Here is a 15,367-nt window from a genome sequence, read left to right on the forward strand (position 1 = left end):
AGAAGAGAGAAACACCATCTGAAACTGAGACACCACCTTAGGAGAAGAAGGAACGGTGCAGATTAACACCATTTCATCAGAAAATTTTAGTAAGCGTGCAGCTCTGAAATCCATTTTACAGAATATATTGTAACCAAAAGTTAAATCCTTCAAGGATACCCTCAAGAGACTCAAAAGGAGTATGTCAACGCTCTTAGAGAGAATCTTGTGGAATATACCTCATGGGTCTGGAGGAGAAGAACAGGACAAAAGAGACTTCCTCACTGGCTGATTGTGCACCCCTGCCCAGATAACCAAATCCAGGGTTGCTGCCATCGAGCCTAAAACTTGCAGGCAATTCCATTTCCTTGGGCTTTGTTCAGACAGCAAACTGTGCACTTGACTCAATCTTGAAGATTTCTTTCGCTGTCACACATACTTAACCATTCTTCATATTGCAGACTGAATGAGTTCCCGTTTGTTCTTTACAAAGTTCACTAGCCAGCTCAGTTCCTGCAAGAGATGTTCCACTCTGGCTGGGAGGCCTGACTTTCTTCCCATGTCTATGTCCAGATAAGGATGCACCAGAATATCTTCCTGGTGCAAGGCTACTACCACTGTCATATCACTTTTGTTTTCAAAATGTTCGCATCTGTTCGGTCTTCCTGATGGGGATGTGAAGATAGGACTCTGTCAAATCTAGGGAAGCTGAAAATTCTGCCTGCTTCACTGCCATTGTGACTGATTTTAGAGTTTCCATCCGGAATTGAGGCACCCTCATCTCCTTGTTTGACCTGCTTCAAATCCAAGATGGGCCAGAAGTACCCACATTCTTGAGAACCACAAAGTAAAGTCAATATCTTCCCCATCAGTATTCTGAATCCAGAACCAGGACCACCACTACCAAATGACAAAGATGATCCAGATTGACCTGAACCACATCTCTCTTTAGAGGAGAGCGACAGGGGTATAAACAAGTTGGCATCTGAAATGGGTGTGGGGGAGGGAAAGAATGCCAAGGTGTAATTGTGTGATGATATCCAGGATCCACTAGTCTGAAGTGCTTTGGACACACCTCCAGTACAAGGCCAAGAAACTGCCCACCTGAACCTTCAAAGATAGGGTCCTTAAACCTTCATTGGGAGCTTCAGCTACCGTTGGCACTATCTTTTTTGTCCCCTCAAAAGGACTATTTATTTTATTTATTTATTTATGGGTTTTTATATACCGCAGTACGTAAGAAATACATCACCGCGGTTTACAATTAACAATAATTAGCAACAGGCTTTACAGTTAACAAGTATTATAGATAACAGGCAGAACAGACAGTAAACCAAAAATTAATATAATGTTTTACATACAATAATGAATTCGGATTTTTCTAGAAATAATTAATGAACCAACCAAAACCTTAGTGCATAAATGTCAATAGTAGAGCTGATAGTAACAACCGTAACTAAATTGAACAAAGGAATATTCTGTTATTTTAACAATAATTGAATTATCACAATCAGTGATGGTGCGGGAGCGCGGGAGAGGATAGCAATTGGGTGATAACAAATAGACTGTAACCTACAAGATGGCTGGTTCTACTGTGACATTGTTGATCTCCTGGGATGTATCTCTTTCGCTCCCTGAAGCAAGTCCTTGCTGGTGAAGCAGGAAATGCCCTTAACTCTATTCTCCAAAAGTGTGGGAGACTAGGACTCTCAAATGTTTAAACAACTTTTCCAAGTCCTCCCTAAAGAGAAGCTTGTCCTTAAATGGAAATTTGGCACAGCAAGCCTTTGCAGTTGAATTCACTGCCCAGTTTCTCATCAAAGCAAATAGCTGCTACCATCATGGCCATGTTCCTTGCCGATACCTGGATACTGTCATATGAAGCATTCACCAAGAAAGAGTCTACTTCTAGGTGTGCTACTTCCTTCAGCTCTATACCAGCCTCCTAAATCTGCCAAGTCCAGAGCAGACATGCTATAGCCACAGGGCTACTACAGATAGCCTTCTGAATTGTGAGACCAGCGACTTCAAAGGATTGCTTGAGCAGAGACTCGGTCTTATGTTCCTGTGAATCCTTTAGATCCGTAACGCCTTCCATGAGGACAGTGGTCATCTTAGTAACCACGCACACCAGCGCATCTACCTGAGGCACCTTTAGTCTCTCTACCTTCTTCCATGAAGAGTAAATCCTCCCCATCATAGCAACAGGCTCACCTCAAAAGAATTCCATTCGACTGTTATTAATTCTCTGATAGACTAATGTAGGGGAAGCTCTCCTGCAGGCTCTCTTTCCTGCTTAACTGGAATTCCTACAAACCTGTTCCTTAGAAATGCCCAGAGCTACCAAGGCTGAAAATAATTCTTTCCTCCTAAACAGATGGAACGCTGAACAACATAAGTGCCATGCTGGGTAAGACCAGGGTCCATAGATCCCAGTATTCTGTCTCAGACAATGGCCAGTTTAGGTCACAAGTCCCCAGCAGATCCCCAATAGTTGATCTATTTCTTGCACTTCATTCCCAGAGATATGCATTGGCTTTCCATTTCTCTGGCTAATGAAGATATTACTTACATGTTAATTTTGTTCTCCTTAGTGTAGACAGATGGACTCAGGACCAGTGGCTTTATGCTCACCTGCCAGCAGATGGAGATGGATCAAGCTGACATCACAGTATATATACTTCAGCAGTGATCCCATCCTGCCAGTATCCTCTTGAAAAGTAAGTGTGGACAGATTAGCAAAAAACTTGATTAAAAACAGGCAACCAAATCTGAACTCACGTAAGAATCTAGGTACTCCAATCTAGGGTCTGGAAGAACAGTAATCCCTTGGGACCCAGAACCTCAAGAGAGGACTATTGATACACTTAAGCAGCAGCTGAGGGCGGGAAGCTGAGTCAAACTGACTACACCAAGGAAAACAAAATTATCAGTTAAGTAATATCTCCATTTCCTAGAGTATAAACAGATGGACTCAGGACCAATGGGATGTACCAAAGCTACTCCCCAACAGGGTGGGAAGCTGCCCATGGTCCAGTCAACACTGCACGTGCAAAGGCTGCATCCTCCCGGGTCTGCACATCCAGACAATAAAACCTAGAAAAGATAAGAGACTCAAGATGGCCGACTATTGAGAAGCACGGATAATTATAGTAGAGTAGGGGATCTATGGACCCTGGTCTTACCCAGCATGGCACTTATGTTCTTCAGCGATCCATCTGTTTAGGAGGAAAGAATTATTTTCAGCCTTGGTAGCTCTGGGCATTTCTAAGGAACAGGTTTGTAGGAATTCCAATTAAGCAGGAAAGAGAGCCTGCAGGAGAGCTTCCCCTACATTAGTCTATCAGAGAATTAATAACAGTGGAATGGAATTGTTTTGAGGTGAACACTAAACACCTCCAAGACGGAAATGATCCTCATTTCTCAACAATCACCTAAACTAAATACCATCTCCAAAGACCCAGCCTTCAGCTCTATCTCTGCACAAACAAGTGTAAAAGACCTAGGGGTCTTCCTGGACCAGCACCTAAGCTTAAAAAAACATATCAATTCAATGCTTAAAGCGGGCTTCTTTAAACTCAATGTCTTAAAAAAAAAAAACTCCGACCTTTACTCCACCAACATGATTTCAGGACAGTCATCCAGACCACCCGCTCATCCAAGTTTGACTACTGCAACTCCCTCCTGCTAGGACTCCCCTACTCTACTATAAAACCTTTACAAATGTTTCAAAATGCAATAGCCAGGGTCATCACAAACACTAAAAAAAGCGCCCACATCACACCCATACTCAAAGACCTTCACTGGCTCCCCATCTCCTCACGTATCCTATTCAAAACACTCACCATCATCCACAAATCGATCCACAGCCACAATTCCAACTGGCTAGATGAACCCTTCTGCCGCACTCACTCCAACTGGCCCACTAGGGCAAACAAAGCAGGAACCCTCCAAATAGCCTCCCTTAAAAAGGCCCACCTATCCAGCACTCGGGAGCACGCTATCTCCATCGCTGGCCCCAAGCACTGGAACGCTCTCCCCACTACCCTCCGACTCGAACCATGCTCCCATAAGTTATTTATTTATTTATTTATTTGCAATTTTTATATACCGACATTCGTTCGGGGAACATCATATCGGTTTCCATATAACATAAAAGTAGCCAACTGGGCTTTACAATGAACTGATAGGAGAACTGGGTATCAGGGAAGGCTCTTTAGACAGGCTCTTTAGACAGGCCTTCCCTGACTAGACCTCTAACCTCCGCTGCTGCTCCCCCAGGCCTCATGCTCCTTTCTTTCTGACCCCCGGGCACGCCCCCCCCCTCACCGCTATTGAATCTTTGTACTTAACCCTGTACTTACAATTTGTACTTATCCTGTAAATTTGTACTTTCTCTGTAAATATGCTTTTCATGCTATGTTAGTACAAACATCGTTAGATGTATTTACTGTTATTTAAGTTCCTGCACTATTCCGGCCTCTGTCTCTTTTGTTCATTCCCTGTCCCCCTCCCCTGTTTTTTGTACTTTCCAGCCTTTAGTTACAATGTAAACCGATATGATGTTCCCCACTAATATCGGCATATAAAAGTTCTAAATAAATAAATAAATATATGAGCTCCACATTTCCTCAGCTGTTTTTTTCAAAATGCCTCATACCAAGCGGAAGGCTAGGATCAAGGAGATGATACCAGTCAACCCCAGGTCTGATTCCCATCAACCGTCAACTGAGGTTTTTTTATCCCAGCATCTGAGGTTTCACCGGCAGCGTCCTTGGCAGGTCGAGCTGCAGAGCAAACGGCCTCCATGCTGGACCTCAATGTCACTCTCAGCCCCAGTGCTCTGTTGACCACACCTCTCCGCCTCCAGAGGGCTATCTTGGGGGACTCCTCACCGCTGAGTGGCTTGCAAATTCTTAGATTAGCGGTTTCTGGGGAGGAGCCCTCAGACGAAAGCACGGTACGTTCCAGCGGGGTGCCAGAGCTATCTCCGGCGCCCTTAGAATGTTCTCAAGCAACCACTGGCGAAGAACAGCCTGTAGTCAGGCCTCGGATCCTGACTCTACACCAGAGATGAATGGGGGAAATCCATGAGAGGCTCAAGTTACCCAAATTGGTCAAGGTATGGACTACTTTTTATTTTGTCCCTCTCTGCCACGACCCTCTGATTACTTTGGACTCAGTTTGGTATGCATTAGTTGATGTTACCTCTACCTTTCCCCCCTCATATCCAAGTTATTGAAACTGAATTGGGATCTCATACTAAAAAAATTGAAGATTGTCTTCTATTCAACAAGTTCAAGAGTCCTTGATAAAGTATGACATCTCTCAATTAAGGAAGATGGAAAATTTAGAAAATACTTAGTTATTTAAAACTTCGAATTCTGAATTTTACTCAATCTAATTTAATTTCACTTATTCATATGTTTAAAAAAATATACACTAGAAATTCTTAAAATACCTGTGGAAGCTTCACCTACTATTGCTAAACTTTATATGATAAAGTCTACACAAGTCAATATACCTGGCCAACTTTAAGTCATGGATCCTGACTTGACTCAGTTATTGGAAACATCTACACAGTATCTATTTCTCAATGTGGGATTTTATTTATTTATTTTGTTTTCTCTCAAGACAGAGACTTTGTTCTCAGAGCTGTTTTTTGCCACAGATTGTCTTCTTTTTATGGTCATTGAGTCTGGATTTATCCTAAGAACACTGTAAAAAATTTCTTAGTATGTGTTCTGAAACTGTAGTGCTAGGCACAAAGTTTATTCTTAGATTTCCTTGTAAATGTGTAATTTCTCATTTGGAATTAAGGTTTGTTTTCTTTATCCTGATCAGTTACATCTCTATCTTGATGCACACACCCAAGCCAATTCTGCTTAAGTATATAGAATTTCATTGGATGTAGAGTGTGTACTCAATGTTGCCTCTCCTTTTTATTTTTATAGTATTAATGCATTGCTCCTTTTCTTCTTCCTTCTTGAGTCTCCTTTATTTCTTATTATTTTTCATGAGACTTTAGTTCATTTTCATATTTTGTCAAGCCCTTTAAATAATTTTATCAAGCCCTTTAAATCAGGGCGTGATGGTACAGCACTGTGACTGAAGCCCTTTAAATCAGGGCCTACCTGCACGGCACCTTGCGCCGCACGCACGAAGGAGTGCGAACAAAGGAGTACGCCCCTTTGTGCGTACACGGAGTCCAATAGGGCTCATCGGAACATCTGACAAAACAAAATGGATACAACTACTCGACAAAAGGAAAAACAAACATCTTAAAGAGCACAGAAGCTGGAAGAACAACAAAAAAAGTGAGTGCAACCGAACAAACATGTACCAGAATTTAAAAACCTACAGCACATGCACGATTCTATCTTTCATTCTGTTAAAAGCTCAATCAATAGTAAAAAAAAAATGCCCATCATTACAGATCTACTCAGACAATAAACCAGACTTTATAGCTTTATAGATCATCCGTTATAGACGATATAACGGATATAGACTTCGGATGATCTATAAATCTATAACGTCTATATCCGTTATAACGGATATAGACGTTATAGACTTTATAGATCATCCGTTCATTATATTCGATATGTTCCATGTAAACCGCCTCTCCGGCGATAGTTATTTCTGTTAAATGTGAACCGGAGTGATATATATTGTATACAGGAACTTCCGGTATATAAAAACCATAAATAAATAAATAGCGATCACAGAAACCTGTATAAAAAACACTGACAACGTACTAATCAAATAGATAACCCAACATATAAAACCATCTCGATCCCTAGAATGAAAAAAAAAAAAATGCAGAGGTCTCATGTTAATAAGTAAAATAAGCTTGCAGATGAAACTAATTACTTCTAAGATTGCAACACCATTCGAAATTGAACTCTTCGACTCTCCAAATTTACAAATATGCCTAGTATACTGTCCACCTAATTCACTAGACAGAAACTGCTCTCCAGTAATAGAATTCTTCATAGCCAACCTAACGCTCAAACCACTAATCATATTGTGAGATTTCAACCTGCATATTGACGTCCATCCCATCACTACCACATGCAATTCAATCATAGACGCGTTAACGTCAATGGGTCTAGAACAAATCGTTGAGGGACCAACGCACAAAGCAGGACACAGACTTGACTTGATCTTTATCAACAGGGACAATTGGAAGACGCACAAAACCAACACAATTGTAATCCCGTGGTCCGATCATTCCCTCATACAAACCACACAACAGGAAATCCAACAAAAAAGAAAACAACAATATTGAAACACTACAACAAAATCTACAAGAAGAACTCAAGAACATTGACTTAAACTCAGAAACAGCCACAAACTCATGAATCACATCACCAAAGACATTGCTGACAGATTAAACCCTACTATTATAAAATCAATAAAAAAACCGAAACACCAAAACCTCTGGTACAACGAGAGAATAAGAGAAGCAAAACGAGAACTCTGAAAAAAAGAGCGAAACTGGGGAAGGAACAAAACAGAGACACTACTAAACGCCTATAGAACATTTCTAGCAAATTATAAAAAACTAATTACATAATGCATCCAAATGGCAGATGAAATTTAATGTGGATAAGTGCAAGGTGATGCATATAGGGAAAAATTAACCCATGCTATAGTTACACAATGTTAGATTCCATATTAGGTGCTACAACCCAAGAAAGAGATCTAGGCGTCACAGTGGATAACACATTGAAATCGTCAGTTCAGTGTGCTGCAGCAGTCAAAAAAGCAAACAGAATGTTGGGAATTATTAGAAAGGGAATGGTGAATAAAACGGAAAACGTCATAATGCCTCTGTATCGCTCCATGGTGAGACCGCACCTTGAATACTGTGTACAATTCTGGTCGCCGCATCTCAAAAAAGATATAATTGCGATGGAGAAGGTACAGAGAAGGGCGACCAAAATGATAAGGGGAATGGAACAGCTCCCCTATGAGGAATGACTAAAGAGGTTAGGACTTTTCAGCTTGGAGAAGAGACGGCTGAGGGGGTATATGATAGAAGTGTTTAAAATCATGAGAGGTCTAGAACGGGTAGATGTGAATCAGTTATTTACTCTTTCGGATAATAAAAAGACTAGGGGGCACTCCATGAAGTTAGCATGTGGCACATTTAAAACTAATCGGAGAAAGTTCTTTTTTATTCAACGCACAATTAAACTCTGGAATTTGTTGCCAGAGGATGTAGTTAGTGCAGTTAGTATAGCTGTGTTTAAAAAAGGATTGGAGAAGTTCTTGGAGAAGTCCATTACCTGCTATTTATTAAGCTGACTTAGAAAATAGCCACTGCTATTACTAGCAACGGTAACATGGAATAGGCTTAGGTTTTGGGTACTTGCCAGGTTCTTATGGCCTGGATTGGCCACTGTTAGAAACAGGATGCTGGGCTTGATGGACACTTGGTCTAACCCAGTATGGCATGTTCTTATGTTTGTGATTACGCCACTAGCTAGACAGTCCTGGCACCCTCAGGGTGCAGGTCGGAGACGCGCAGCCAAGCCATGTGACGAGCCCCAATGCTCGCTGCAGTAACTCTCATAGCTGTCTCAAGCACATCATACGCAGAGTGGACTTTGTGTTTATCACATCCAGGCCCTACTGAACTATTTTCTGGAAGTCCTCCTGAAATTGTTGTGGGAGGCGTTTTCCCCAGTTCTTGGGCTTGTTTCCAGAGGTTTCTGGAGTTCTGTCCCATATAGAGTTGATAGCAAGCAAGCAAGCCTGGCTGCTAACATTGAGCCCTGAACACCCAGCATCTGAGGGCAACCAGAGCTCTGTGCTCACAGCCCGGGGGGGGGGGGGGGGGGGGGGGGGAGGGGCCTGAGGCATTACATAAGAACATATGTCTGATCCAGTATGGCATATCTTAAGGCATGAGTCTGAAGCTTCTTTGCCTTCTTTAGGGCCGATTCCACCACCACTGACTGGTGAGGAGACTGATGGTGTTCAAACCCGGTGGTGAGCTGGATCATATAGACCACGTCAGTCTTCCAGTTCACAGGCGGAATGGATATGGCATATTCCCAAAGTTGGATGACTAGCTCTTTAAAAATGTCATGTGCTGGAACAGCCACCACTTCCTTAGGAGCATCAAGAAATTGCAGGATCTCCAACATCTTGTGATAAGAATCCTGTTCTGTTAATAGCTGGAAAGGCACAGACTATGCCATGGCCTTAAGAAACCCAGCAAAAGAAAGATTGTCTGGAGGTGATTTCTGCCTCTCTTCTGGTGGAGAGGGTTCAGAAGGCAAGTCCTCCGATTCCTCCGTGGAGGAGAGTGATGTCTCTCCTTTCCAAGGAACATAGGAGGCTTCCCCTTCGCTTTGAACATCCGGAGGCGCAGGAGGAGAAGCTCCCACCTGAGCCCTAAGCCTCGACCAAGAGGGCTGCGGGGGCACCGGTGGAACTGAAGATGGTACAGAGGGCACCGGTGGGATTCTGGGCCGCATGGGCACAGATAGATCCACCAGCATCTGGAGCGCCAGGGGCATCGATGGCAACGGTTTTGATAGCCTCGGATTGCCAGAGGTTGCCAGGGTGCTGTGCGTGACCAAGGCGCCGTCGACCCCAATGGACCTTACTCGTCCGAGGAGTTGCTCACTGGAAGGGGGACCGGTGGCGGCAGCAGCGATGCTCCCCCTTTGACAGCGAAAGGGTTTGGGGCATCGGAACTTGCTGCGTTGGTAAGAAACTGAGCAGCAGGTTCAGCTGTTCCAAGAGAGGCGCAAGCACCAATGGAGTCGGCTCTTGCAGTGGTGGCAGTCCTGGTGGAATCGGAGGATCGACGCCCTGCAGGGCCCGGCTGACCGCCAAGCGCTCATGCCTCTCTAACTCCTCAAAAGCTGCAGAGGACAGGATGGCTTGAGAAGGAGGAGACAGCGCAATTGGATCAATCCCAGAGTCACGGGGTGGAACCAAACCTTCCAATGGTATCAGTGAGGACTGCAGAGAGTCCTCGGGAGAACCGTAGGGTATCAACTCCTTCGCACGAGACAGGCCACAGGAAGCCATCAACCGTGTCTGTGTCTCCCTTGAAGCAGACTTCAAGGATGATTGGTATTGGTGTTTCCTAGACTTTTCTCGGTGCTCAACTTGAGGCTTCTCCAGGATCGACGGCGATGGAGAGGAACCAGAATTGGATCGTGAGGTTATTGACCTCACTCTGTCCCCCTGCCCCTACCTTGGGATCGAGGATTGGTAGTGGAAGGGACACTGAAGGGGCTGATGCAGGCACTCCCCTTCTATGGGGTAGAAGTCCCGGATGCTGATGACAGATCTGATTTTTTAGCACCGAACAGCTTTTCCAATTAGTCTAGACGCACCCGACAGCCCTTAGGGGGTCATCTGGGCACAAAGATCGCAAACTCTGATATCGTGCCAAGCCCCCAGACAGAAGACAGACCTCGTGGAGGTCTGTGATGAACATGGTCTGGGGGCACCGGCGAAAGCTGGATGCCATATTGAAAAGAACATGGCACGCGGTCGATGGCCGGCGGCCACCTGGAGGCGACAGTCTGTAATCGACCGTGAAGTACCACAAAGCTTAAAGAAAGCGATGAGCAAAAAAACCTCAAAAGCATAGAGGGACCCAACACAACGTGAGAAGGAAGAAAAAACATGATTTCTCACAGATAAAGCACAAGCTCCTCAGCCGCGAGGCTTCAGCTTCAGCTTCGTGGAAGAAGAGACTGAAGAGGGACCCCGTGTGGATGCATGGTTAGCAGCATGCTGGGCATACTCAGGGTGTCTGTCAAAGTTTCTAGAAACTCTGACAAACTTTTTCTGTGCCGGGTTCCATCTGATGTTGTCACCCAAGTGTGAGGACTACCATCCTGCTTGTCCTTGGAGAATACAGTGAGAGATTTTACCTCGAGGCCACTTTCCAGAGCTTCCCATTCCATCAGTACCATTTCTTCCACCTCAGAATGTAGGGGAAAAGCTTTGGTGGATTTAAGGATCTCAACCTTGGAATTCGCAGGCCAGAGACAAATCACCAACTAATCAAGCCCCCCAACCTCCTTCCTATGAAACAGATGGATAACAGAGCCATCCTCTGAGGGAACTTATTCCATGGATCCACAACTGACAAGAGTCCAGCTGGTTCTCAGGCTCCTCCTGCATATCAGTTACCACTGGGAATGATAGACTTGCTGTCTCAATTGAGCGCATGCTAGGAGCTGGTTCCTCAAGGAGAAGCTTATTGCCCCCAGAGGAAGCCTCGCAGTTCCCCCTGGGCACCTCTATCACACAGAAGGCCTGATGCAAAAATTGAAAAACTTAAAAATCTACAAAATTGCTAGACTGCCTCATAGGAGCCGATTTAAGCGGGCCCTCTACAGGTGCAATTAATTAGATGTTCCAAGTCTCGAGCGCAAATGTTTTCTGCAGCTGTCCTCTGCTATGGAATTCTGACAGTTGGCCTAAGAGCTATCATTTGTGCTCAATCTTTTAGCAAGCAACTGAAGGTTTTATATTTTACCAAAGCAAGTGTTTGAGCATGGCTTTTTAAATATCTTATTACTGACTTTAATGACAATATGCTATGATTAAGAATAATGTGTGGAGTTGTATGATTTGGTTATGCGTAAGCATTTTGTAACTAGTTAGTCTTCTAATTAATCTATGTTTTCTGTTAATTTATGCTACTATTGTGGTCCAGTCTTTATTAAAAAGAAATGTAATGATTGTCACCCTCTTAATACAGCAGATAGATTATATCCTGTTCTCTTAAATACATAAATAAAACCACTAGGCTAAATACAGAGCTTTAACTGTTGTTGTGTTTAACTAATAATACAGACTGAAATCTATAAGAACAAATATGTTGCCTTTATTCTACCTAATTCCAGTTGGTGTTGATACTTCATAAGGGAACATCTCTTTAAGGATGTCTTTTTCAGTTCTTCTCTCTTCGATTACTGTTTTTCCCACCATCTGAAAAAACACAAATTAAAATAATTACTTGTGTGCAAATCTCTTTTACCAGGTGATAGAGAGTATTTAAGAGACAGACATAGCCCGGTGTGAATTGGAACAGAAAATGTTTTGGATCACCCAGTGCACTATAACCAGCTGCTTCCCTGTTTAACTGGCATTACAAACTTGGTTATTTTCAATTGTCTTGTCTTTTTTGTTGTCTCCATGGTATCTTCAGTCTTGTCCTTAGTTTCCTTCAATATGAAAACATCTTTATGTAGTTACATAAATATTGCTACCACTGACAAATGTGCAGAGGATCAAAAGGATTTAATTATCACCTCTATCAGTGCAGTGTTCAGAAGATCCCTGCATTTTGTATGACCAATATCATCAACGTCCATGAGCTTTTCATGACAAAGACAATCTGTTTCTTCTTGCTATAGCAAGGGAAAATGCTTCAACATATAAGAGACATTGGAATATAAACTTATTGCACTGTTAACGATTCAGAATGACAGATTATTATTTTATATGTTATTCAGCTCAGGGGGTATTATACAACTATGTGACCAAGGCTAAGATGAAATTCAAAGTACAAAACAGAAAAAGTACAATACTGACCGATAATGAGATACTCCTCTAAAATATATATCATTAGGAAAACTGAGAAATTACTTCTTACCTGATAATTTATTTTCCTCTAAGGAAGGCAGGCCAATCCACATCAGTGGGTTATGCCTTCCTACCAGCAGGTGAGGACGGAGAAAACTGACTCACTGCCATCACCGACATATAGCCCTAGCCAGACATCAACCTGCCAGTATCTCTAGAAAAGCCAAACTGTGGACAAACTGATTATACTTGAAACATTACTATTAACCACAGACGACTCATTTCCAGCCAATTGAGAATTACTGAGCTCAGTAAGAAAAAAAAAAAAAAAATCAAATGATCTTTGGGGCTGGTTTTTCACTTACCAGGCCGTCAAATGAATAAAAGAAAACTCTGTATCATCCTTGAATAAGGGACGAACTGAAACCAGAATCAAGTAGGAAATGATCAGGTATGAAGTAAATTCCTCAAAGGAAGGAAGGCAGGCCAATCTACACCGGTGAGGATGTACCAAAGCTACTCCTGAAACAGGTGGGAGGCTGCCTGCACTCCCATCAACATCGCCCGTATGAAGACCACGTCCTCTTGAGCCTTAATGGTGGTAATGCTTGGAGAAAGTATGTAAGGAGGACCCAGCTGCCACTCAGGAAATCTCGACCGTGGGGGATGATAACCGAATCTCCGCCCACAAGACCGCCTGTGCTCTAGTGGAATGCTCCTGACTTGCCTAGGCAATGGAACATCTGCATCCACATAGGCAGCCTTGATGACTTCTTTAACCCAATGGGCTCCTGTTGCCCGTGATATCGGTTCTCCTTGTCTACCTTCTCCAAGGAGAACAAACAAGAGATCAGCCTTCCTCAAAGAGCAAGTAACTAAGTACCGCATCAGATACCACTTCACATCTAAGGCATGTAACAACCGAAAATCCTGCTCATCTCTCTTCCTGTCCAGTGTGGCCAGGGAAACAGACCAATTAAAATGGAATGCCGATACCATCTTTGCCAAAAAAAAAAAAAAAAAAAGACAGTCCTAAGCTGAACTGCTCTTGAAGCTATTCATAGAAACTGCTCATAGCAAGAAAAAGCCTGCAGCTCAGAAATATGCCTTGCCGAACAGATCGCCACTAGGGAAACCGTTTTCAAAGTAAGCAGTCACAAGGAGAGCTCACACAGTGGCCGAAAGGTAGGGTCCACCAAAAATCTTAATACCATATTAAGGTAACAAGGCAATGGTAGCTGCAAAGGAAACCTTAGATGCTTAACTCCCTTGAAGAACCTACGCACATCTGTCACCTGCACCTATACGCTGCCACCTGCACCTTCAGGTGTTTAGAGCCAACTCCTTAACTAATCCCTCCTGCAAAAATTCCAAAATCAGTGGGATCTCTACTCAGAGGATGAGAACATCTCATCCCAAACCAGTTCTCGAATACTCTCCAAATTCTAATATAAGCCAGAGATGTAGAAAACGTTCTAGCTTGAAGCAATGTGGATATCACTGCCGTAGATAACCATGCTTCAGCAGACAAGTCCTCTCAAGGACGAAACCGTAAGACAGACCAGATCCGAATTCTGGTGCACAATCATCCCTTGATGCAGAAGATCCTTCCTGACCAGCAGTCTCATAGGACTGCCCACTAAGATTCAGAGGGTGTACCACAGTCTCTGTGATTCTGGTGGCTCCGGATTGGCCACAATCTTGGTATGACTCCTAATCCTCCAAATTACCCTGCCAATCATCGGCCAAGGAGGGAAAACACAACACCCATTCTGTGGCCACTGCTGGACGACGACAAAGCAACCCAAAGGAAACAGATTGGAGATGTAAAATATTTTATTAATACAAAATGTGGAACACCAGTGCCCGACTCTGGCCGAGTTTCGCCCACACAAACTGGGCTGCCTCAGGGGCTACAAGAATACAAGTATAATTAATTGTGATATCTTCAATTAACATAACAGTTGTGCGGGTGAAACTCGGCCAGAGTCTAGCACTGGTGTTCCACATTTTGTATTAAAATATTTTACATCTCCGATCTGCTTCTTTTTGGTTGCTTTCTCGCTACATTGGATCGGCTTCCATGTTGCTTTTTGGAACTATCACTATTGGACAACAGCATCGATTCCCAATGCTCTTGGGTCCTTTCTGTGACTGTAGAACTGTGGCAACTTCATGTTGCTTTATGTTGCCATTAAATCCAGATATGACTGACCCCATCGATAAACTATGAGCCGAAAGGCATCATCTGCCAGCCTCCATTCTCCAAGGTCTAAGGCCTGCCTGCTGAGAAAATCGGCCCTTACATTGGCCTTCCTGGCAATGTGAGAGGTAGATAACACCTGAAGAAGTTGGTCTGCCCATGCCATGACAGCATCTATCTCCACTCACACCTGATGACTTCTGGATCTGCCCTGATTTATGTAGGCAACCGTTGTGGCATTATCAGACATTACTCTCACCTCTCAACCTGCCAACCACTTGGCAAACCCTAGACAAGCCAAGAGAACTGCACAGGCTTCCAAACAATTTATGATCCACTGTCATTGCTCAGCATTCCATTGACCTTGCGCCATCAACTCAGTGAGCACCCCCCAACCCAGAAGGCTCGCAGCTGTCATTAACACCAATGAGTCCAATATCTCAAAATATCTCACCTTTTCTGAGGTGATCCCTTTGCAACCACCACTGCAACTGTTCACTCACTTTTAATTGGCAAGGGGAGCCTTACTGTGTACTACTGTGACTGCGGATTCCGCCGTGAGAGTACCGCATGCTGAAGCAGCCACATATGCGCCCTCGCCCAGGGTACTACCTC

At 43.5% G+C, this 15,367-nt stretch overlaps 1 protein-coding gene across 8 annotated transcripts in view; it reads right to left on the reverse strand.

The window, feature by feature from the left end:
* TMPO (thymopoietin) overlaps nt 1–15,367 on the reverse strand; it is a 195,562-nt gene that overhangs the window by 18,025 nt on the left and 162,170 nt on the right. For 4 of the 8 annotated variants that reach the window (XM_029601549.1, XM_029601548.1, XM_029601545.1 and 1 more), the window contains 3 exons: nt 12,276–12,374; nt 12,099–12,188; nt 11,858–11,952 (listed from right to left, as the gene is read on the reverse strand). In XM_029601549.1, coding sequence (XP_029457409.1) covers nt 11,858–11,952; nt 12,099–12,188; nt 12,276–12,374 — 284 coding nt within the window. The remainder of the gene's footprint in view (nt 1–11,857; nt 11,953–12,098; nt 12,189–12,275; nt 12,375–15,367) is intronic. The other 4 variants (XM_029601550.1, XM_029601547.1, XR_003856674.1 and 1 more) reach the window with 3 other exon arrangements.

This window comes from Rhinatrema bivittatum, chromosome 4, assembly GCF_901001135.1.
Source record: "Rhinatrema bivittatum chromosome 4, aRhiBiv1.1, whole genome shotgun sequence".
Taxonomy (NCBI): Eukaryota; Metazoa; Chordata; class Amphibia; order Gymnophiona; family Rhinatrematidae; genus Rhinatrema; species Rhinatrema bivittatum.